General features: G+C 37.1%; 1 protein-coding gene across 5 annotated transcripts in view; it reads left to right on the top strand.

Moving 5' to 3' along the window:
* The window catches only part of GPHN (gephyrin), a 642,551-nt gene extending 619,126 nt beyond the window's left edge, over positions 1-23,425 (top strand). For all 5 annotated transcript variants that reach the window (XM_004426256.2, XM_004426255.2, XM_087448348.1 and 2 more), the window contains 4 exons: positions 2,343-2,407; positions 5,968-6,071; positions 21,196-21,292; positions 22,422-23,425. In XM_004426256.2, coding sequence (XP_004426313.1) covers positions 2,343-2,407; positions 5,968-6,071; positions 21,196-21,292; positions 22,422-22,555 — 400 coding nt within the window. In that variant the 3' untranslated portion in view covers positions 22,556-23,425. The remainder of the gene's footprint in view (positions 1-2,342; positions 2,408-5,967; positions 6,072-21,195; positions 21,293-22,421) is intronic.
* The last annotated feature ends 234 nt before the right edge of the window (positions 23,426-23,659 follow it).

The following is a 23,659-nucleotide window of genomic DNA, read 5'->3' as shown; positions in this document are numbered from 1 at the left end:
TCTAGAGGAGAATTATTTGTAATATCTATTGTTTAAATTAATCTCAGCACCTATGATATAATTTTGGTACTCTTTATTTTCAGTCTATTACTTACCACTTACTTCAACTTTAGGCTTTCATCAGTTCCTAACGTTTATTCTCCTCCCCTAAAGTCATAAGACCCTGTGACCTCAGTCGTTGTACAAATGCTGTTACATTCTGAGCTCAAGAGGAGAACTGAACAATAGATGCTGAGTTCCCAAGAAATGGCTTTCCAGAGCTTAAACAAACACTTCACATCTAGCAATAGGGCACTCATGATAGCAATGAACGAAAACAAAAAGTTTTATCGTAAGGGAATCTTTTTTAAATGGGTATCTTTAGAGAAATCACGGTACCTGTCTGCAAGATGCAAAAGATGGTTTAAATAGGCTTTAAATACAGTAAAAAGAAGGTGTTAAGCATCCCCTCCTCACTCTTACTATGTCTGTTAGTTTGCTGTAGTAACGTGGTTTAGAAGTTTAAATGGGCTTGTTTTACTTGGCCAGAATTTTATACTTGTCTAAAGATAGGAAGAATCTAGAGGTAATTGCTACTTAACAGTAGAACAAGAAGAAATATAAAAATCTCAAGAACAATTTAGCTTTGCACTTCCCACATACAGTGCATTCTGAATGCAATTAACCTTTTTCATTTTAGACACAGAAATACTCAAAAAAGCATCTGGGGTATTATCAACCAGATCTACAAATCACAATTTTTATGGATCATCTACAGTGAACATAGCTGTTGTCAAGAATGTGTCTTGGAAATTATTTTCATTACTCAGTAACAATCATTGCCAAATAACCTGTTTGTTGATATGACAATCTAATCTCATGTTTCTAAAACACAACAAAGAATTAGAAAGTAAGCAAAAAAGGCCTCAAAGTAGCCAAAAATAGAGGTTTCAAAGTCCACATACTAGCACTTCATAGCATACCCTATGAGAGCCTTATCCAATTATGAGCCATAAAGTTAGAAAAACCTCGGTTCAAATCTTTGTTTTCCCACCTAGTAGCAGAGTTATTTTGGCCAAATGGCTTAATCTCTCTGAGTCTCAGTTTCTTCATCTATAAAATGGGATGATAATTGTTACCTCATGGAATTGTTGTGAGAATTAAGTGAAATAATGGATGTAATGCATCGATGTTTCTTTAAAAATAGTAACTTCTATTATTACTATTATTATTGTCATTCTGACAGTATACTATTACTACTACTCTCTGGTTCCCAAACCTAAAGCCAGCTTTAAGGGTCAAGATGATGGCAGTGTCACATTAAGGGGAGCCACAGAAAAAAACTAGGGAAAAAAACAGAATCAAGAACTACAGAAACACAGCAGTGTGTGATATGGGGTTATGGTTTATAAATACCCCAGTGACCCAACATCACTGTATTATAGCAGAGTAGAATAAGTTAATAATGATGGTGGTGAATCATCAAAAAATGTTAATGTTCATCATATTATTACAAAAGCTAATGAGTGAGTGATCCATTTTTGAAAGACCAACCTGCAAAATTAGTAAAAATAAAAACAATTTCTGTGCTTAACAGGATAATTTTTCAACTATATGGAAATTTCAGCATTCCTTAAGGATTCTACATCACTCAAGTTTTATTAATGTAATGAAATTTTTAGCTAAAATTCTATATAAATGGTAGTCAATAGAAAAAAATCATTATTCTTAACTGCCTTCCCCCTCCATGCCACTCACGCTCACCTCTTTCCAAACCCCCATGATCAGGATTCACGTCAGAATCTTGAGAAAGTATAATATGAGACTATCTTTTAATTACTATTGCTTTAATTTTGTTCTAGTCATGGTATTTTACTTATTTTGACATTTCAAAAAACTCCCTTCATAGGAGGCAGGTTTTTATGTTTATTGCTGGGTATAGTTTTAAAGGGTTGAGAAATACTCATCTTGAACAATAGGCAGTTATCCAAAAGACATGTATTACCAGGTAGTACATAATAAGAATGACTGTTATAAATCCCCAGCAAAAATAGTATAGACATCATTAACTAGAGGGGTGGAGAAACTCCAGGATTTGGGATACGCTTCTAATGGCACTGGCAGGAAGGAAAAAAAGTAAGCTACAGAAAACCAGGAAGTTTGAAAACAGAAGATACTAAAAACCAATTAATTTAAAGGCTCTTGAAACACTTCAGAGTATAAAGGTCTAAAGAAGAGCCAACAACAAGGTATTTTATGTGATAAGTGTTCTATATGAAGAGCCATGTCAAGAAAACTGGAGTACTTAAATTACTGTCCTTATTACTTAGCAGTCATTAACAAATAACCTCATTTTTCTCTAGCCTGCCAACGACATTTGCAACTTTGGATATTGATGGTGTAAGAAAAATAATCTTTGCACTACCAGGTAAGAATAATTGAAATAGTTTCTTTTGCTTTTTCTGGAAAAGTGACCAAAATCTTTTTGAATCCCAGGTGACCAGTCTCCTATCAGAGCACTTGATTTGGAATCTGAAAGACCTGGGCTCAAGTCCCAGCTTTACTTACTGTATGACCTTGGACAAACCACTTAGCCTCTCTGAAGCAGTTTCTTCATCTATAAAATGGGGCTAATATCCACTTCATAGGGTTGGTTTGAAAATCAAATTAGATAGTATCTTTCAGAGCACATTCCAAACACTAAGATGATAATTAAGTGTTAGCTGTCACTAAATCTTTCTGGGGCACTCGCTTTTCCTTATAGAAAATTGGTCAAAGTTAGCAGTTTAATCACCTCCCACAACTAGACGTATTGTGCTCAAGGGGCCAAAGGGCCTTGAATCACCTAGGCAAATACTCGAACGAAAAACACAAAGCTGCTTTTGATCCTTGCCAGATTGGCGGGGGGGGGGGGAGCTCCAGTAGTACTGGTGCTTCTCAGCCAAATCCCAGGCGTTACCAGTCTGACCACCTCACCATCCCCACCCTCGCTCCCATGTGAGCAGAAACCCACATGTTCAGATTGTAGAAAAAGCAAAGGGGTACAGTTTGCAAGGACTTTCAAATTCAGTTTTTTTTATTGATTTTTGGCTGTGCGGTTAAAGCCATGCTTTTAAAGCTGTTACTAATCTTGACAAATTCTAAAGCAGTTTTAGAAGTTTGTAAATCTATTTGTTACTTTTTCAGTTTTTAAAATTACCCTCTGATCTGTAGCTGTCTCCCATTGTCTATTTTTTGTCACGGATTCCTTCAGAAAATAACCTACTTACTCCTTTAAGATGCACAAATCTGGTGGCTTTGAGATATTTACCTGCATTTTATATTAAATAAATCTCGAAATAGTGATATAAAGAAAGGAAGGCAGGCAGAAAAATGTAGAGTTTTAAAAACACTTTTAAAACCCGTATCTATAGGCATAAGAGATTAGATTTCTATCATATAGGAAATTTTAAGTAAATAGTAATAATAAATGTAAGTAATAAATAAGTGATGTAAGTAAAAAATGTAAGTAAAGTAGTCCTCAAAATGTATCTCTAGTATAGAACTCCTTAGGGCCTTTAGAGACCCTGAAAGCCATTACACAAAGAAATGTCATCCTCTTCCTGGCTTCATTTTGCCTAGAAGAGACTGTTTACTTTGTCTACAGAAGATATGACTTGACCTACAAAGAATGTTATAGTGGGAGCCTATTTCGCCATTACTTACAAAGTATTGTTGATCACCCAAAGAAGTTATAATTAAATAACTTTTTTTCAAATTGCTGCTTTAATTTGAAATTTTCTCTGCTCAGCCTGAATGAACCAAAAGAGGGCAGCAATAGCTCGCGTGTTCAGATTGTAGAACCAGCAAAGTGCTTCCTTTTACAAGGATTCTAAAATTCAGTATTGTATTGCTGCTTTCCTGAATGCCATGCATTTAAAGCCATTACTAATCTTGATCATTTTTAAAGCAGTTTAAAAGTTTTGTGTATCTACTTGCTATTTGTTTAACTTGTTAAAATTACTATAATAATGCGTTTGCTATAAAAACATTAGAAAGTACAAATAAGCCTTAAGAAATGTTATCCATAATCCTTCTCCCCTCTGAAATAACCACTATTTGCAATTTTTTGATTTCAGTCCTTCCAGTCCTTTTTCTTATATAGAGCAATTCATTTTTTGTGGGTTTTTTGTTTTTGTTTTTGTTTTTGTTTTTGTTTTGCTGAGGAAGACTGGCCCTGGGCTAACATTTGTGCCTACCTTCCTCCACTTTATATGGGACGCTGCCACACCATGGCTTGCCAAGCAGTGCATTGGTGTGCACCCGGGATCTGAACTGGTGAACCCTGGGCCGCCACAGCGGAGTGCGCGCACTTAACCGCTTGCGCCATTGGGCCAGCCCCGAGTAATTCATTTTTTGTAGAATAATTTTGTAAAGCAGTAGCATTACAGGAATTCTGTAATCATTGTTAAACAATAGCCAGGCCAAGAGAACCTAAAACTCTAATAGCTCATCCCCTACCCACAATATATACATACATACTCACATACTACTAAATAAAAGTAGTAATAAAATTAGAATTTTAGGGGCCAGCCCCATGGCCTATTGGTTGAGTTCTGTGCATTCTGCTTGGGTGGCCCGTGTTCATGAGTTTGGATCCCGGGCATGGACCTATACCACTAGTCAGCCCTGCTGTGGCAGCGACCCACATGCAAAATAGAGGAAGATTGGTATAGATGTTAGCTCAGGGCTAATCTTCCTCAAGCAAAAAAAAAGAGGAAGATTGACAATAGATGTTAGCTCTGGAAAAATCTTCCTCAGCAAAAAAAAATAAATAAAAATAAATAGAATTTTAGAGCCAGAAGAGATATTGAGAATCATATTGTCCCAACCTTTCATTTTATGGATGAGTAGTTAAACTCAGAAAGGTTTGGAACTCACCAGGGTCACACAGCTTGGTTAGTTAACAATACCACACAGCAGTTCAATCTGTTATGCTCAGCCCAGTCTTTTTTTTCATAGCCCACCTTTCCTCCTTTTGAAGTGCATGACATACCAAGATTTCTTCTTGGATAAGTACACTTGAATTCCTCAAATTTTTCCTATAACTTTAAAAGAACTTGGTATTTCTATTAGTCTGCTCAGGCTGCCATAACAGAATATCACAGACTGACTGGGTTAAACAACAGAAATTTATTTTCTCACAGTTTTGGTAACTGGAAGTCTGACATGAAGGTGCCAGCAACATTGGCTTCTGTTGAGTCTTTCTTCCTGGCTTACAGAAGGCCACCTTCTCACTATGTCCTCATGTGGCCTTTCTTCTGTATATTTGCACTCCTAGTATTTCTTCCTCTTTTTATAAAGACATTAGTCCTATTGGATTAGGGCCTCACCCTTATGACCTCATTTAACTTTAATTACCTCTTTAAAGGCCCTATCTCCAGATACAGTCACACTGGGGATTAAGACTTCAACACATGAATTTGGGGGGAGCACAAGTCAATCCATAACAGTATTCATCTTCAAGTCCTTCAATTCTTAAATCACTTAGTTTTATTTTTAAAATTTAGATAAATTTCTGGGTAGAGGGGATTATGGATAAATTTATTTATGCTTATCCTATTTTCTAATTTTTTTTGTATTGAGCATGTGTTACTTTGGCAATTTTAAAACATTTAAAAAATAGCAAGTAGAATCTGCCTTAAAACTTATCAAGATTAGTAATAGCTTTTGATGTATAGCTCCCAGGAAAACAGAAATAAATAGTGTTCAATAGCTTCTGGACATCAGAAGTCTCCACGTTTCACTGGTAGACCCATGTTTACACCCTCTGGCATTTAGTTGACTTTAGCTCTATTCTGGCATCCTTTTAGATTCAAGGTGATTCAGAAGAGGAAGACTATTGGTTAGTCACTTCACTCTCTATGATACCTGAAGGTATAGACAGTCATAATTATTTGGCAAATTTTTATGTATGTACTATAAATAACTGCTTGATTTGACTTTCAGGGAATCCTGTGTCAGCTGTGGTCACCTGCAATCTCTTTGTTGTGCCTGCACTGAGGAAGATGCAGGGCATCTTGGATCCTCGGCCAACCATCATCAAAGCCAGGGTAATGTTTTCTAATGACCAGGAACCAAAATTGAAGCCTAATAACAATTAAGGGTATGATTTACTAACCACCAAAACAAACATCTAGAATTTTATATTAGTTTTGAGGGAAAATGTGGTAATATTCTCCCCTTCGTGATACAAAATGGAGGGAAATTCTAAAGTAAATAATTTTCTCCAGGTAGAAGTCCATATGGGATATGTAATGATAAAATGGTCACTAGAGGGGCCGGCCCGGTGGCGTAGCGGTTAAGTGCGCGTGCTCCACTGTGGAGGCCCAGGGTTCAGTTCCCAGGCTCGCACCAACGCATTGCTTGTCCAAGCCCTACTGTGGCGGCATCCTATATAAAGTGGAGGAAGATGGGCATGGATGTTAGCCCAGGGCCAGTCTTCCTCAGCAAAAAGAGGAGGATTGGCGAAAGATGTTAGCTCAGGGCTGATCTTCCTCACAAGGAGAAAAAAAGGTCAGTAGAATGTGGCTGACACCACCCTAACAACTAAACCTATATGGAAGGAGAAACAAGAATTCCTTTTCCCCTGTGTAAAACTACAGAGGATAGCAATTTATCTGCTCACTTTTTCTGTGACCTCCCTGATAAATTTTAAACAGTTCAGAAAAAGAAAGTCAAAGGACTAGAAAGAGACTCTAGCAAATCATAAGAAAAGAGTTACCATATTGTTTGAAAAAGGACTAGTAAGGCTGAGGAATCATACCTATGGTAAAAGTCACTTGGAAATTAGAGTCCCCTTCTCCAACAACACTACCTTCAGTCTGATTTAATACTACTCAACTAATTATGTAACACACTTTCTGTATAACTAATGAACAATTTTCTTGGTATATAAACTACAATACCAAACCATTACTTGTATTTTTTTAAGATTTATTGAGATATAATTGATACACAAAAAAATGCACATATTTAATATCTACGTTTTGATGAGTTTGGACATATGCGAATACCCCATGATACCATAACCGCAATCAAGGTACCAAACATATCCATCACCCCCCAAAATTTCTCATGTTCTTTTGTGGTTTTGTTTGTTTATTTGTTCATTTCATGGTAAGAACATTTAACATGAGAATTATCTTCTTAACATATTTTAAAGTGCACAAAACCATATTGTTAACTATAGGTATTATGTTGTACAGCAGATCTCTAGAAGTTATTCACCTCGCGTAACAGAAACTTTATACCCATTGAGTAACGATTCCCCGTTTACTCCTCCCCTCAGCTCCTGGCAACCACCATTCTATTCTCAGCTTCCATGGCTTTGACTATTTTAGATACCTCATATAAGTGGAGTCATGCAGTATTTATCCTTCTGTGACTGGCTTATTTCACTTACCATAATGTACTCTAGGTTTATCAATGTCGCCACAAATGGTAGGATTTCCTTCTTTTTAAAAGTTGAATAGTATTCCGTTATATGTATGTATCACATTTTTCTTATCCATTCATCTGTCAGTGGACATTTGGTTTGTTTCCATATCATGCCTATTGTGAATAATGCCACACTGAACATGGGGGTGCAGATATCTCTTTGAGATCCTGATTTCAATTCTTTAGGATATATGCCCCGAAGTAGAATTGCTGGATCATATGGTAGCTCTATTTTTAATTTTTTGAGGAACCTCCATACTGTTTTCCACAATGACTGAACCATTCTACATTCCCACAGTATATACAACAGTGTATAAGGGTTCCAGTTTCTCCACATCCTGACCAATACTTCTTATATTTTGTTTTTTTGATCATAGCCATCCTAACAGGTGTAAGGTGATATCTCATTGTGGTTTTGATTTGCATTTCCCTGAAGATTAGTGATGTTAGCACTCTTTCATATACACGGTGGCAATTTGTATGTCTGCTTTGGGGAAATGCCTGTTCAAGGCCTTTGCCTATTTTTTAATCAGGTTATTTGTTTGCTTATTGAGTTGTAATATATTCTTATATATTTTGGATACTAACCCCTTTATCAGGTAGATGGTTTACAAATATTTTTTTCCCATTCTATAGGTTGCCTTTTCATGCTGTTGATTGTTTCCTTTGCTGTGCAGAGTCTTTTTACTTTGATGTAGTGCCACTTGTCAATTTTTGGTTTTATTGCCTGTGGTTTTTGTGTCAAATACAAGAAATCATTGCCAAGATCAATGTCAAAAAGCTTTTCCCCTATGTTTTATTCTAGCAGTTTTACAGTTTCAGGTCTATACATTTAAGTCTTTAATCCATTTTGAGTTGATTTCTGTGTATTGTGTAAGATGAGTCCCATTCTTTTGCATATATATATATCCAATTTTCCCAATACCCAAACCATTACTTTTCAAGAGCTCTGAAATAAATTCAGATATGACAGAATGCTGTGATTAGTTGGCAGGAAGCACATAAAAACATAGAAGAGGAAGAAGAAATATTAATAAAATATTACTCTGGGGATATATAGGATAAAAACATTAAGAAAATCTAGGCTTCAGATATTTTCAACATTGACCTTCTAAATACTGAGGCTTTGTAGACTAGTAAATGAAGAGATATTCTTCTTTTCTTAAAAATTCAACTAGATATTTTTGAAAACAAAGTTTTTTGGTTATTTTTCAATAATCACAGTGGTGGTCTTATCTTAAATTAAATGGAAAAAGAAGAAAAAAGCCATCAATGAACAAAAGATATTCTGATCAAGTCAGAAGGTCAGTCATAAAGCTTAGACATTCAAACCAGTAATACTGAATTTGCTCGCTATTTTCATATTTACTAAATTTAGGAAATAAGAAAAATCCACATTGTTATAAGAAAGAAAAAGAGGATTTCTCTTTGACTTTGGGGAGTTCTTATGAATCTTCTCATTTATTTCTCATTCTGACATTCACCATCTCTTCTTTAAAACTGACATTGTGGCAGCCATCCATTCTGACAACAATGATGAGACATAGTGCTCTGTAATCAAACTGATGCTTGGTACATTGTTCATGATGCCACTCATTCCTGTCAGTTCATGGAATTGAGAACTGGTCTAAGAATAAGTCAAACTCCTTTCTCACACACACAGAGCAGTGTCACTGGGACTCTCAGAATGGGTCAACAGTATGCTTATCTGTTTACTTCTTTTGTTTTTAACTCCCCAAATCACCCTCACACCTTTACTGACATAACTGCCATTTTAGAACATAACCTTATTCACTTCCTTGAAACATCGTAAAGCTTATTGTCTCTATTTCTGACCATCCAAGGTGCAGCTTATAAATGCCACTTAGTACTGTTCTCCAAAATGGTTGCCACAATCACAACCTCTCCCAATTCTGCTTTCAGGAAGTGAGGTGGATGTTAAATGTTGGTGTCAGTAACTCACACTGCTGGACTCTGATGTAACTGTCCTATGAGTAGGGCAATGCTGCATTATTTTAAAAGGTCCTCACAAAAAATGTCATCCTTTTATATCAACACATTCTGAAGAGCATCATTTTAAAATAAACACTTGCCTGGAGACTGGGAAGATGGCAGTGTAGGAGGACTCTGAATTCACTTCCTCCCACAGACACAACAAATTTACAGTTACCTGTGGAACAGTTACCTCTGAGAGAGAATTAGAAACTGGATAAAAAGAACTCCCACAACAAGGAACAACACTGGCAGATGTGGAAGAGGCAGAAATACTTTTTTGCTGAGGAAAAAACAAATTCTAGCCACAGTGCTTCATGGCTGGGAGCAATCTTAAGTTTGTTATTTATGAACCTCATGGTAATCACAAACCAGAAACCCATAATAAATACACAAAAAATTAAGAGAAAGGAAGCCAAACATAATACTAAAGAAAGACATCAAATCACAAGGGAAGAGAGCAAGAGAAGAAGAAAGGAACAGAGAAGAACTACTAAAACGCCCAGAAAAAAGTAACAAAATGGCAATAGGTACATACTTATCAGTATCTACTTTACATGTCAATGGACTAAATTTTCCAATCAAAAGACATAGGGTGCCTGAATGGATTAAAAAAAACAAGACCCATATATATGCTGCATACAAGAGATACACTTCAGATGTAAAGACACTCACAAACTGAAAGTGAAGGGATGGAAAAGGATACTCCATGCAAATGGCAATAAAAAGAAAGCTAGGGTAGCAAACTTATATCAGACAAAATAGACTTTAAAACAAAAACTGTAACAAGAGGACCAGCCCTGTGGCTTAGTGGTTAAGTGCGTGCGCTCCACTGCTGGCGGCCGGGGTTCAGGTCCCGGGTGCGCACCAACGCACTGCTTCTCGGGCCATGCTGGGGCCGCGTCCCACATACAGCAGCTGAAAGGATGTGTAGCTATGACATACAACTATCTACTGGGGCTTTGGGGGAAAAATAAATAATTAATTTAAAAAAAAAACTGTAACAAGAGACAAGGAAAGGCACTACATAATGATAAAGGGAACAATCCAACAAGGGGATATAACACCTGTAAATATCTATGCAGCCAATATAGGGGCACCTAAATATATAAAGCAATTTTTTTTTTTTTTTTTTGGTGAGGAAGATTGGCCCTGAGCTAACACCTGTTGCCAATCTTCCTCTTTTTGCTTGAGGAAGAGTGGCCCTGAGCCAACATCTTGTGCCCATCTTCCTTCACTCTGTATGTGGGATGCCGCCACAGCATGGCTTAATCAGTGGTACAGGTCTGCACCTGGGATCTGAACCCATGAACCCTGGGCTGCTGAGGTGGAGTGCAGCGAACCCAACCAATGTGCCACCAGGCTGCCACTAAAGCAATTATTAACAGACATAAAAGGAGAAGTAGACAATAACACAATTATTCTTGGGGGCTTTAACGCTACACTTACATCAATGGATAGATCATCCAAACAGAAGATCAATAAACATTGGCCTTAAATGACACATTAGATCAGATGGACTTAGTAGCTATATACAGAACAGTCCATCCAAAAACTGCAGAATACACATTCCTTTCAAATGCACATGGAACATTCTCCAAGATAGATCACATATTAGGCCATAAAACAAGTCTCAATAAATTTAAGAAGATTGAAATGAGGGGCCGGTCCAGTTGCATAGCAGTTAACTTCGTGCACTCCGCTTTGGCGGCCCAGGGTTCACAGGTTCAGATCCCAGGCATGGACCGACACACCGCTTATCAAGCCATGCTGTGGCGGCATCCTATATAAAGTAGAGAAAGAAGGGCACAGATGTTAGCCCAGAGCCAGTCTTACTCAGCAAAAAGAGGAGGATTGGCAACAGATGTTAGCTCAGGGCAAATCGTCCTCACAAAAAAAAAAAGAAGATTGAAATAATATAAAGCATCTTTTCTGACCACAACGGTATAAAACTAGAAATCAACTACAAGAAGAAAACTAGAAAAGCCACAAATATGTGGAGATTAAACAAAATGCTACTGAACAACTATTGAATCAATGAAGATATCAAAGGAGAAATCAAAAAATACCTGGAGACAAATGAAAATGAAAATATGACATGCCAGACTTTAAGGGATATGGCAAAAGTGGTACTAAGAGGGAAGTTTGTAGCAGTACAGGCCTACCTCAAGAAACAAGAAAAATCTCAAATAAACAAGTGCACCTAAAGGAACTAGAAAAAGAAGAACAAACAAAGCCCAAAATCAGTAGAAGGAAGGAAATAATAAAAATCAGAGTGGAAATAAATGAAATAGAGACTTAAAAAAAATAGAAAAAAAACAATGAAACTAAGAGGTGGTTCTTTGAAAAGATAAACAAAATTGACAAACCTTTAGCTAGTTTCACCAAGGAAAAGAAGAGAGAAGGCTCAAAGAAGTAAAATCAGAAACAAAGATGAGACATTAAAACGGACACCTAAGAAATACAAAGGATTACAAGCAAATACTATGAAAAGCTATATGCCAACAAATTGGATAATCTAGAAGAAATGGATAAATTCTTAGAACTGTACAACCTCCCAAAACTGAATCAAGAAGAAATACAGAATTTGAATAAACCAATCACTAGTAAGGAGATCAAAATGATAATCAAAAACATCCCAAAAAACAAGAATCCAGGACCAGACAGCTTCCATGGTGAATTCTACCAAACATTCAAAGAAGACTTAATACCTATCCTTCTAAAACTCTTGCAAAAAATTGAAGAGGAAAGGAAGCTTCCTAATTCATTCTGTGAGGCCAAACATTACCCTGATACCAAAACCAGACAAGGGCAACATAAAAAAAGAAAATTTCAGGCCAATATCACTCATGAACATAGATGCAAAAATACTCAACAAAGTACTAGCAAATCAAATGCAGCAATACATTAAAAGGATCATACACCATGATCAAGTGGGATTTATTCCAGGGATGCAGGATGGTTCAACATCCGCAAATCAATCAACATGATACACCACATTGACAAAATGAAGAATAAAAATCACATCATCTCAATAGATGCAGAGAAAGCATTCAACAAGATACAACATCGATTTATGATAAAAACTCTGGATAAAATGGGTATAGAAGGAAAGTACCTCAACATAATAAAGGCATATATGACAGTCCCACAGCTAGTATCATACTCAATGGTGAAAAACTAAAAGCTATCCCTTTAAGAACAGGAGCCAGACAAGAATGCCCACTTTCACCACTCTTATTTAATGTAGTATTGGAAGTCCTAGCCAGAGAAATTAGGCAAGAAAAAGAAATAAAAGGGATCAAAATTGGAAAAGAAGTAAAACTGTCACTATTTGCAGATGACATGATTTTATATATAGAAAACCCTAAAGAATCTACCAAAAAACTATTAGAAATAATAAATACAGTAAGGTTGTAGGATACAAAATTAACATACAAAAATCAGTTTCATTTCTGTACCCTAAGAACGAAATAGCAGAAAGAGAAATTAAGAATACAATCCCATTTATAATCACAACCAAAAGAATAAAATACCTAGGAATAAATTTAACCAAAGAGATGAAAAACCTGTACACTGAAAACCATAAAATATTGTTGAAAGAAATCTAAGAAGACACAAAGAAATGGAAAGATATTCCATGCTCATGGATTGGAAAAGTTAACATAGTTGAAATGTCCATACTTCCTAAAGTAATCTACAAATTCAGTACAATCTCTATGAAAGTCCCAATAACATTTTTCACAGAAATAGAACAAAGAATCCTAAAATTTATATGGAACAACTAAAGAACCCAAATAGCCAGAGAAATCCTGAGAAAAAAAGACAAAGCTAGAGGTATCACACTCCCTGATTTCAAAATATACTACAAAGCTATAGTAACCAAAACAACATAGTACTGGCACAAAAACAGACACACAGATCAATGGAACAGAATCGAGATCCCAAAAATAAAACCACACATCTATAGACAGCTAATTGTCAACAAGGGAGCTAAGAACATACAACAGAGAAAGGGAAGTCTGTTCAATAAATGGTATTGGCAAAACTGGACAGCCACATGTAAAAGAATGAAAGTAGACCATTATCTTAAACCATACACAAAAATTAACTCAAAGTGGATTGAAGACTTGAATGTAAGACCTGAAAGTATAAAACTTCTAGTAGAAAACATAGGCAGTATGCTCTTCAACATCCATCTTAACAGCATCTTTTCTAATAGCATGTCTTACTAGGCAAAGGAAACAAAAGAAAAAATAAACAAATGGGACTACATCAAACTAAAAAGCTTCTGCACAGCAAAAGAAACCATCAACAAAATGAAAAGACAACCTAACAATTGAGAGAAGATATTTGCAAACCATATATCTGACAAGGGGTTACTATCCAAAATATATAAAGAACTCATACATCTCAACACCAAAAAAACAAAAAACCCAATTAAAAAATGGGCAAAAGATCTGCACAGATGTTTCTCTAAAGAAGATATACAGATGACCAACAGGCACATGAAAAGATGTTCAACATCACTATTTATTAGGGAAACGCAAATCAAAACTACAATGAGATATCACCTCACACCCGTCAGAATGGCTATAATTAACAAGGCAAGAAATAACAAGTGTTGGAGAGGCTGTAGAGAAAAGGGAACTCTCATACACTGCCGGTGCGAATGTAAAGTGGTGCAGCCACTGTGGAAAACAGTATGGAGATCCCTCAAAAAATTAAGAATAGAACTACCATACGATGCAGCTATTCCACTTCTGGGTATTTATCCAAAGAACATGAAAACATGAATTCGAAAAGATGTATGCACCACTATGTTCATTGCAGCATTATTTACAATACCCAAGATGTGGAAACAACCTAAGTGCCCATCAATGGATGAATGGATAAAGAAGATGTGGTATATCTACACAATGGAATACGACCCAGCTATAAAAAAAAGATGAAATCGTGTCATTTGCGACAAAATGGATGGACCTTGAGGGTATTATGCTAAGCAAAAAAGCCAGACAGAGAAAGACAAACACTGTATGATTTCACTCATATGTGGAAGATAAGCAAACACATGGATAAGGAGAACAGATTGGTGGTTACCAGAGGGGAGGAGGGTGGGAGAAGAGTGAAAGGGGTAAAGGGGCACATATGCATGGTGACCAATAAAAACTAGACTATTGGTGGTGAACACAATGCAGTCTATACAGAACTGAAATATAGCGATCTACACCTGAAATTTACACAATGTTATAAGCCAATATGACCTCAATAAAATAACTTTTAAAACTAATAATAATAATAAAATAAAATAAACATTTGCCCTATTTCCTTGGTCACTTATGGTTGAAGTTGAAATACTTCTGATTTTCAGTAGATAATCAGAAACATAATCCTAGCAATTCTCAAATAGAATTATTGACCTAGTGTTTCCACAAAAGGACATCCTATCATGTGTTTCCTTAATATATTGTCAAAGCACCCTATGCTGTTTCTTGTTCTCAACTTATTTGTCTAGAAACGTACCTGAGGTGTCTCCTATTAGTATTAACCGCCCACCTCAGGCAGTGATTAAGAGAAGGCAAAGGAAAATACTTTCATCTCCTGTGGGACCAGATCAGCATGTCCTGGGAGGGTATGAGCATGTTGTAACTCTACTGACTACTGTAATTTGTCCACCTTCTCTCTTCTCTTGAGCATTATTGTCCTGCAGACTATAAGAACTTGATGAATGCTTTCTGACTGATATCATAAACAGTAAAATTTAAAGCATTTCAACAAAACGTTTCTGTTGTTTGAAAATTGCTACTATGGTTGCAACTGTGGAGAGAAATGTGATTGTTTATTTTGGCAAGATCAGTCATTGATCATCAAAATATATTATCGGATGCCTGTTATATGAGACTATTATGGCCTATGGATTAAAAAACAGATATTGAAAATGATAGAACTGTTCATGATTCATAAGAAATGTAAATCAATTAACTTATTACTAGGAAATGAAAAATATAACTAGGTTATAGAAACTTTGGAGAAATGAATTTGAAATTAATCCATATCAGCATGTGCAAGGATTTTAAAGCTACGTAATAAATTTTATTTTATTTATTTTTTTGTGAGGAAGATCAGCCCTGAGCTAACATCCATGCCAATCCTCCTTTTTTTCCCTTTTTCTCCCCAAAGCCCCAGTAGATAGTTGTATGTCACAGTTGCACATCTTTCCACTTGCTGTATGTGGGATTCAGCCTCAGCATGGCCGGACAAGTGGTGCGTCGGTGCGCGCCCAGGATCTGAACCCGGGCCTCCAGTAGCAGAGCGCACACACTTAACCGCTAAGCCGCGGGGCTGGCCCCTATGTGATAAATTTTAGACAGGTGACATATAGGGTATATAAACTCAAGGACCTCTCTGGTAGATTAATGAAATCAGTGCCTCATAACTTCTATAGCACTTTTCAAAAAACTTAGTGTAAAACTCCTTTAATCACTCTTTGGAAGCTTTGACCAGACCCCAGCAGAGTCCAAGCCCCTAGCACCAAGCAGGGCCTCAAGCTGCCATCGTGGGCATCCACCCAAATAAAATCCCCTTTGATCATCTGTTTTCTTACCAACTCTCTTCTCCAATCTGTGCTGCTCTTAGTCCCACCCTGTTCCCCTGAATCTTCTGGAGCTTTCACCTTCTCCTCATTACTGCCGTCAAACCTTCCAAAGATGTTCAGGTCTTTGGTAATTTTCTAATCGTCTTCCTCTCTACCTCACCTCTTACCATCAGTTGCTTTATTTTCATAATTCTAAATACCTTTATTTCTACCTCGGCAGCTCACATATGCATCCTTCTCAATACCCTGAACTGCTCCATCTCAAAAATCACCAACTCTGGTAGACGATTTAGGAACAGTGGCAAGTTACCTATCAGTAGATATAAAAGAGTGTAAAACACTCCTTACCCCTACCCTTTTCCCTCAGTCCATAAGCCCCTTTTGGCTTTACCACTTTTCTCATCCAATGTAAATCCTGTGTTGCAACTTCTTTCCAACACCCTCCATGTTTTTTTGTATCTTCTTCCTTCCATTATAACCCCTCTAAGAATTCACAAACTTGGATCAATCCTCCCTTCTTTGTCCTTCACTTTTATTCCCAGGCCTCTAAGCACAACTAGAGAAGAGTATACAACTGTTTGAGTTATCACTTCCAGTTTACAAATGTCAGCAGGGACCAAAATTCCCCCTGGCGATCCGTTTATACCCTGTAGGTCAGCTTCTTCTCTTCCTCACTGCAGTCTTCCGCATCTGCACCATTCTCCTAAAGCCCCTTCACCCTCTGTATCCCCTGAGTTTTGTAGCCAACTAAGCCTAGGTTTGAATGATGGCTGCAACATTTACTAGATTATAACCCTTTGCATATTTAATGGTTTCTCTTTTTCTAGTCTTGCCTTCTCTTAGATCCCTTTTCTGTCTAACTTGAATCATGTCAGCATCTCCAATTAAAATCCTTCAGTGCTTCCCATGACCCCAGGGTTAAATCTAAACTGCTCAAGTGAGTATAGGAGGCCCTCCATCCCAAAGTCTGTTTTCCTCTCCGCCTTCACCTGCTTCCCATCCTGCTCTTTACCACCATACCAAGCTGTTTACTGCTTCCAGAATGGACATGAGATCCCCTGCCTATACCTGTGATTATTCCCCTTCCTAGAAGGTTCTCCCCTAACCACCATCATCTCATTTCTCAGCTTGGAAAATTAATCATAAGACTCAGGCATCATGTCCCCTCTGAAGCCTTTCTCAGTGTCCCTATGAAGGGTTGATTACTTAATTCTTTGTGCCCTTTTACACCACATAAACAGCTCTATGATAAGATTATTACACTGTATTTGCAATTAATTATTTACTCTATTTGAGAATTCTTTGAGGTGAGTTCTCTATAAAATGGGCAGGACAAAGAAGGGCAAAATATTGTCCCCTTTTTGTAATTAATAAATTTTATTTTTTAGAGCACATTTAGGTTCACAGCAAAATTAAGCATAAAGTATAGAGAGTTCCCATATATCCCCTGCCCTCATACACACACAACTTCCCCCATTATTGACATCCTGCCCCAGAGTGGTACCTTTGTTACCATAGATGACCCTACATTGACACATCATCACCCAAAGTCCATAGTTTACCTTAGGGTTCACTCGTGGTGTTGTATATTCTGTGAGTGTGGACAAATGTACAGTTGCATGTGTCTACCATTGTAGTATCACACAGAGTAGTTTCACTGCCCTAAAGACCCTCCATGCTGTGCCTATTCATCTCCCTTCCTGCTAACCCTTGATCTTTTTACTGTCTCCATAGTTTTGCCTTTTCCAGAGTGTCATATAGTTAGAATCATATAGTAGATAGCCTTTTCAGATTGGCTTCTTTCACTTAGTAATATGCATTTAAGATTCCTTCACGTCTTTTTTTTGGGGAGAGGGGGTGAGGAAGATTGCTCCTGAGCCAACATCTGCCAATCCTCCTCTTTTTGCTGAGGAAGACCGGCCCCAGGTCAACATCCATGCCCATCTTCCTCCACTCTATATGGGGCGCTGTCACAGCATGGCCTGCCAAGCGGTGCGCCCCCAGGATCCGAACCGGCGAACCCCGGGCCGCCGCAGCAGAGCACACGCACCCAACTGCTTGCACCACCGGACTGGTCCCAAGATTCCTTCATGTCTTTTAATGGCTTGATAGCTCATTTATTTTTAGTGCTATTCCATTGTCTGGATGTACCACAGTTTATTTATCCATTCACCTACTAAAGGACATCTTGGTTGCTTCCAAGTTTTGGCAATTATGAATAAAGCTTCCATAAACATCCATGTGCAGGTTTTTGTGTAGACATAAATTTTCAATTCACTTGGGTAAATACCAAGGCACGCAATTGCTGGATTGTATGGTAAGAGTATGTTTAATTTTGTAAGAAACTGCCAAACTGTCTTCCAAAGTGGCTGTACCATTTTGCATTCCCACCAGCAGTGAATAACAGAGCTCCTGTTCTTCCACATTCTCACGAGGATTTGTTGTGGCCAGTTTTTGGATTTTGGCCTTTCTAGTAGGTATGCAGTGATATCTCATTGTTGTTTCAATTTGCAATTCCCTAATGACATATGATGTTGAACATCTTTTCATACGCTTACTTGCCGTTTGTATGTCTTCTTTGGTGAGGTATCTGTTCAGGTCTTTTGCCCATTTTTTAATCAAGTTTTTCATTTTCTTATTGTTGAGTTTTAAGAATTCTTTGTGTATTTTGGATAACAGGTCTTTATCAGATGTATCTTTTGCAAATATTTCCTCACAGTCTTGTGGCTTATATTCTCATTCTGTTGACCTTTTTTTTTTTTCCCCTAATTCTCTCCCTTAAACATTTACATGTAGAACATACTATAGAATACTACACCAAGTAATACAATTTTATCTCTTAAGTGACTACTATACACCAGAAAAATATTCAAAGAAAAGAGAGGAAATAGTCCTAGTCCACAGCCCACTGCCCAATTTTGAATGAATAGAAGGAGTCATCAGAAGTGAAACATCAACCATTTGCAATGCTTTTTCACCAAAAAATGTGTCTACATTTACTCATGGTACATCATTCTTATAAGCATTGATGCTCATAGTAAATAGATGCTTTCTTAAGCGAAGTGATGTAATATAGCAGAACTCTAATGTCAGTACAGCTAAATATGTTGATTAATAAAGTATTCTGCATTTCAGTAAAACACCTTAAAAATCTAATCAGTTTCATCTCTTGCTGCAAAAGGAACAGCAGTTTGTGTAAGCTATGAAAAAATTTCATTCACTTCAATTTGATGCAATTCGTTCTTGTTTCTTAAATTAACATTAATATATTTCTTTAAAACAAACAATCCCATTTTGTAGATGCACAGACAGATATAGGACCAGTTAGCAGTAAAGCTGGGAGTAGAACCTACATGTCAATTATCATCTCGCTCCAGTATTTGTTCCACTGTAATGCCAGTCAGTGCCATTGCTAGGGAAAGAAACCTTGCTTAAACACTTAGCAAATAACCCAGCCATGTGAATAGCTCTTGTAGTTTGGTTCTGGAGAACACAAATACACAAAGATAGAGATTGAGAGAAAGAGAGATTTTTGCCCTCGGGTAAGCACAAAATAATTCAGGAATAATGCAAGTTACCCCCCCCAGTAGATATGAAATGGACTATAAACATAAGCAATATCAAGTGAAAGAGCTGAATGTGATTCAATCAAGGGAAAACTCCCTAGAATGGAATTTTTTTTCTGGATTCCAGAGGAAAAGCAGGGATTGTCATAGTGAATAATTAGAATGTTTAAAAACATGGTAACCAGGGCCGGCCCGGTGGCTTAGCGGTTAGGTGGGCGCGCTCCACTACTGGCGGCCCGGGTTCGGGTCCCAGGCGCACACCAACGCACCGCTTCTCTGGCTATGCTGAGGCCGCGTCCCACATACAGCAACTAGAAGGATGTGCAACTATGACATACAACTATCTACTGGGGCTTTGGGGAAGAAAAAAACGAGGAGGATTGGCAATAGATGTTAGCTCAGAGCCGGTCTTCCTCAGCAAAAAGAGGAGGATTAGCATGGATGTTGGCTCAGGGGTGATCTCCCTCACAAAAAAAAAAAAAACATGGTAACCAGAATGGGTTGGAGATAGACTTAGTTGAATTAAAATTTCCAGAATATTCAAGTTTTAATGGTATCATTTGATCTAAGCAGTGTCTGTTGTAGTTGAATAAAGATTTCTAGACCATTTTAATGTAGAGTAACTTAAATGATTATTGTGCTAATGAGAAATGTTAATTCTCATGCGCTGGAACCAGTCTTGTTTTCACTAATTAATCTTTGATGGGCTATAGTTTGTAATTATATACTGTATAAACTTGTTCAAGGAATACCTCTTAGGCACCTGTTACCAACACATTATCACTAATTTATCAGATTTCAGGATGAATTTAATGACATCAATAACAAAAAACAATGGCTCCAGGTTGAAGGTTGACTGGTCATTTATATCATGTGAGTGAACTGAAGTTGCTATATTGGAAAGGAAGTTTATCCTTGTTAGAGAGATATGAAACATGCCATTTCATAGCAAAGACTCATTCAGAGGAATTCTTTTAGTACCAGTGACGTGGCTAAACCAAAATCCTATACCTTTTAGAGGAGACTACTTTTATTTGCCTTAATGAAATTGTATATCAGTATTGGGATACTAGGGGAATATTCAAGAGAAAAAGAAAGTTAACTGTCCCCTTTGTGCTGAAGACAGGTGTATGAAGGGGTAGCTGAATAGCACTTCAGTAAATATTTACTAAATGGGCGAATGAATGGGCATACAAATAAATGGATATTGAGCTTGTTTGCTTGCTTAGGTCTGCCTCGTTTATTTTCAATGTTAAAATATCTGCTTTGCTTTCTCAATTCATAGGTCAGAGGTATCTGTCCTCACAAACCATAAAATTAGACTTCAAAAATAGACTCCATCTTTTTCATCTGCCCTTTTCCCCACTATGAATAAGAACTTCTTAGCCTTCTTTTCTGTTTTCACCAGAGCAGCCCAACCTCTGGACTTTCTGTATTAAGAACATAAGGTGGCAGTGGTGGAAACAGCAGAATGCCGGAATATTTTCCATGTCCACTGTATTCTTTGCACAACCTCCATCACCCTGTACTTTTAAGAGATGATCAGGAGATCAACTTTGTTTTCTTTTCCTCTTTATTCTCTAGTTATCATGTGATGTAAAACTGGATCCTCGTCCAGAATACCATCGGTGTATACTGACTTGGCATCACCAAGAACCACTGCCTTGGGCACAGAGTACAGGTTAGTCATTCACACCTGCAGGTATCTCTATGCCCCCACCCTGTTCAAACACAAATTTATATACAGCCTCCTTCCTTGGTCTACCTAATTTTGTAATTGTTGTACATTTTCCTTTTTCAAAGATTAGATGAGTTAAATTATTCCTAAACAGTACAGCATAACAGGACAACAAGAGGAAAAAAATATTTTTAATAAAAGTTTAGCTATTCTGTGGAGCCAAATTTTCCAGGTAAACATTTGAAATACAAATCTAGAATTACAGAAGATTTTTATCTATTTGTTCAACCAATAAGTTCTGAGCATAACTTCGGTTATAGGAAAAGGACGGACGGTGGCTATGCCTCCCTAAAATGTGAGAGTAAAGCCCAATTAGGATGTGATTCTCTGTAGCCTCTATTATACCCTAGCTGTTGGTAAATTTTAAGGACTGAGAAACCAATATTGATAAAATTCAGAGTTCTATAGTTAACTCCTCTAGACTTTAAACTTTTATCCTCAACTTCTTTAGTCATATTTTACCTAACTTTTGATGGTTAGATACAACTCCAGAAAAATTGTATTACCCTTTAAACAAAGGTCCTATCAAGCACAAGCATCAGCTAACACAATGACTTAAGTATGCAGTGACTTGCATTAAAATTGGCCACCAACTAGTTAGTAGGACGCTAGGCAAGTTACCTAACCTCTTTTGAATCTTGGGAGAATTAAATAAGATAGTTAAATAAAGTGCCTACCACCTTGTCTGGTACTTAGTAAATACTAGAGAAATGGTAGCTGCTGCTATTATTATCATTATTATTTTAATAGGTTTTAAAAGCTTGTTTTTTCAGACACACATAACATTGTAGCCTGAATTAAGAATTTCTGTGGCATTTTGCATAATTTTATAAAATCCTGGTTTTATTCCTTTAAGCAATAATTTCTAATGTTTATTTTTGAAGTTTAATGAGAAGGTGGTAGGATGCAGTAGCAAGGCCACCTGAAAAAGGCACTGGAATTCTGACCAGCTCTCTTCCTCCTGAAGACCTGTGTTTCTGGTCATTGGTTTTTATTTTGAAAAGAACTATAAGGGCTCTAAATGTATACACTGAGATGCTCATGCTTCTATAAAGAGAGTATTTCTTTGTAGGTAATCAGATGAGCAGCCGTCTGATGAGCATGCGCAGCGCCAACGGATTGTTGATGCTACCTCCAAAGACAGAGCAGTACGTGGAGCTCCACAAGGGCGAGGTGGTGGATGTCATGGTCATTGGACGGCTATGATGGTCACCAGCAGGAGAAGGCTTTGATGCATGTCCACATATCATTGACTGTATCCTGTAATATGCAATGGCACAGCTAGTTTTTCTGATTTGGATAAAAGTTGATCTGTATAGTCAACACCTTGAACTATATTTCAAAAGAATTTAAATACCTTTTAAAGAAAAAAACACCTTAAAAAACAATCTTAACAGACAACTATATTCTGATTATATCAAGGCAAATTTTTCCTTTCTTGCAAATTGCTTTGTGTGTTCAATGCTAGGTCTGATAGCGATAGCTTTTAGTAGACAGCAGTAGGTGCCTGCAGAACTTGTGTTTTTCTCATCTTTAAAATACAACTACTTATGCTCTTAAATCAAGGCTGTCTGCTTATTTATACTAGTGTAGGCAACACTTGGATTTCCCTTCTTAGTATGCTTCATAACCGCTTTACAGAGAGCTTTTGCTTGTTCTTTATCATGTATCTCGTGTTTATGTGCACAGTGCCAAAAGAAGAGTGGCTGGGTGGAGGCCCTGCCCTGCCTCAAGGAGAACCATCCCCTGCAGAGCGTACAGGGCGGTTTCTCACCCAGCAGCCTCATGGCACAGTACTCTTGGGCAGTAACTGGATACCTTTTATTTGAACAAACAAACTGGAGGAAAAAAATGCTTCCTTAAGTGCTGACAGCCTTTTTAACCAATACATTTAAAATTGTACAGAACAAAAAATAAAATCAAAGACTGATCTTGTACAGATATTAGTGTTACCAGCATTCATGTGGAAATCAAGAGCAAAGAAAAAATAATGTTAAACAACTCTGTACCATAACATTTTCTGTAATGATACTGAAACTTAATGAATAAAAACAATCCTTGATCATTATTTAAAAATCTATTGTGTTGGCCTGGTTATTAAAAAAGAGAAGATCGTCATACCATTCTCATGGGGTTCTACCTGGATAAAAGGAATAGTTAAGATGGCTTAGCAAGGTTAAGTGGTATAAAGGAGATTTAAAATGTGGCATAATATAACTATATTTTGCTATAGCACTGTGATTTATAGCATTGTGAAAATACAGATTAGAAAGTAGGAGAGAATCTGCAGTTGGTCTGGTTTTTCCAGGC

This window comes from Ceratotherium simum, chromosome 24 (assembly GCF_057802395.1).
Source record: "Ceratotherium simum simum isolate JZ-2026a chromosome 24, ASM5780239v1, whole genome shotgun sequence".
Classification (NCBI taxonomy): domain Eukaryota; kingdom Metazoa; phylum Chordata; class Mammalia; order Perissodactyla; family Rhinocerotidae; genus Ceratotherium; species Ceratotherium simum.
This window is presented reverse-complemented; position numbering and strand designations above follow the sequence as displayed.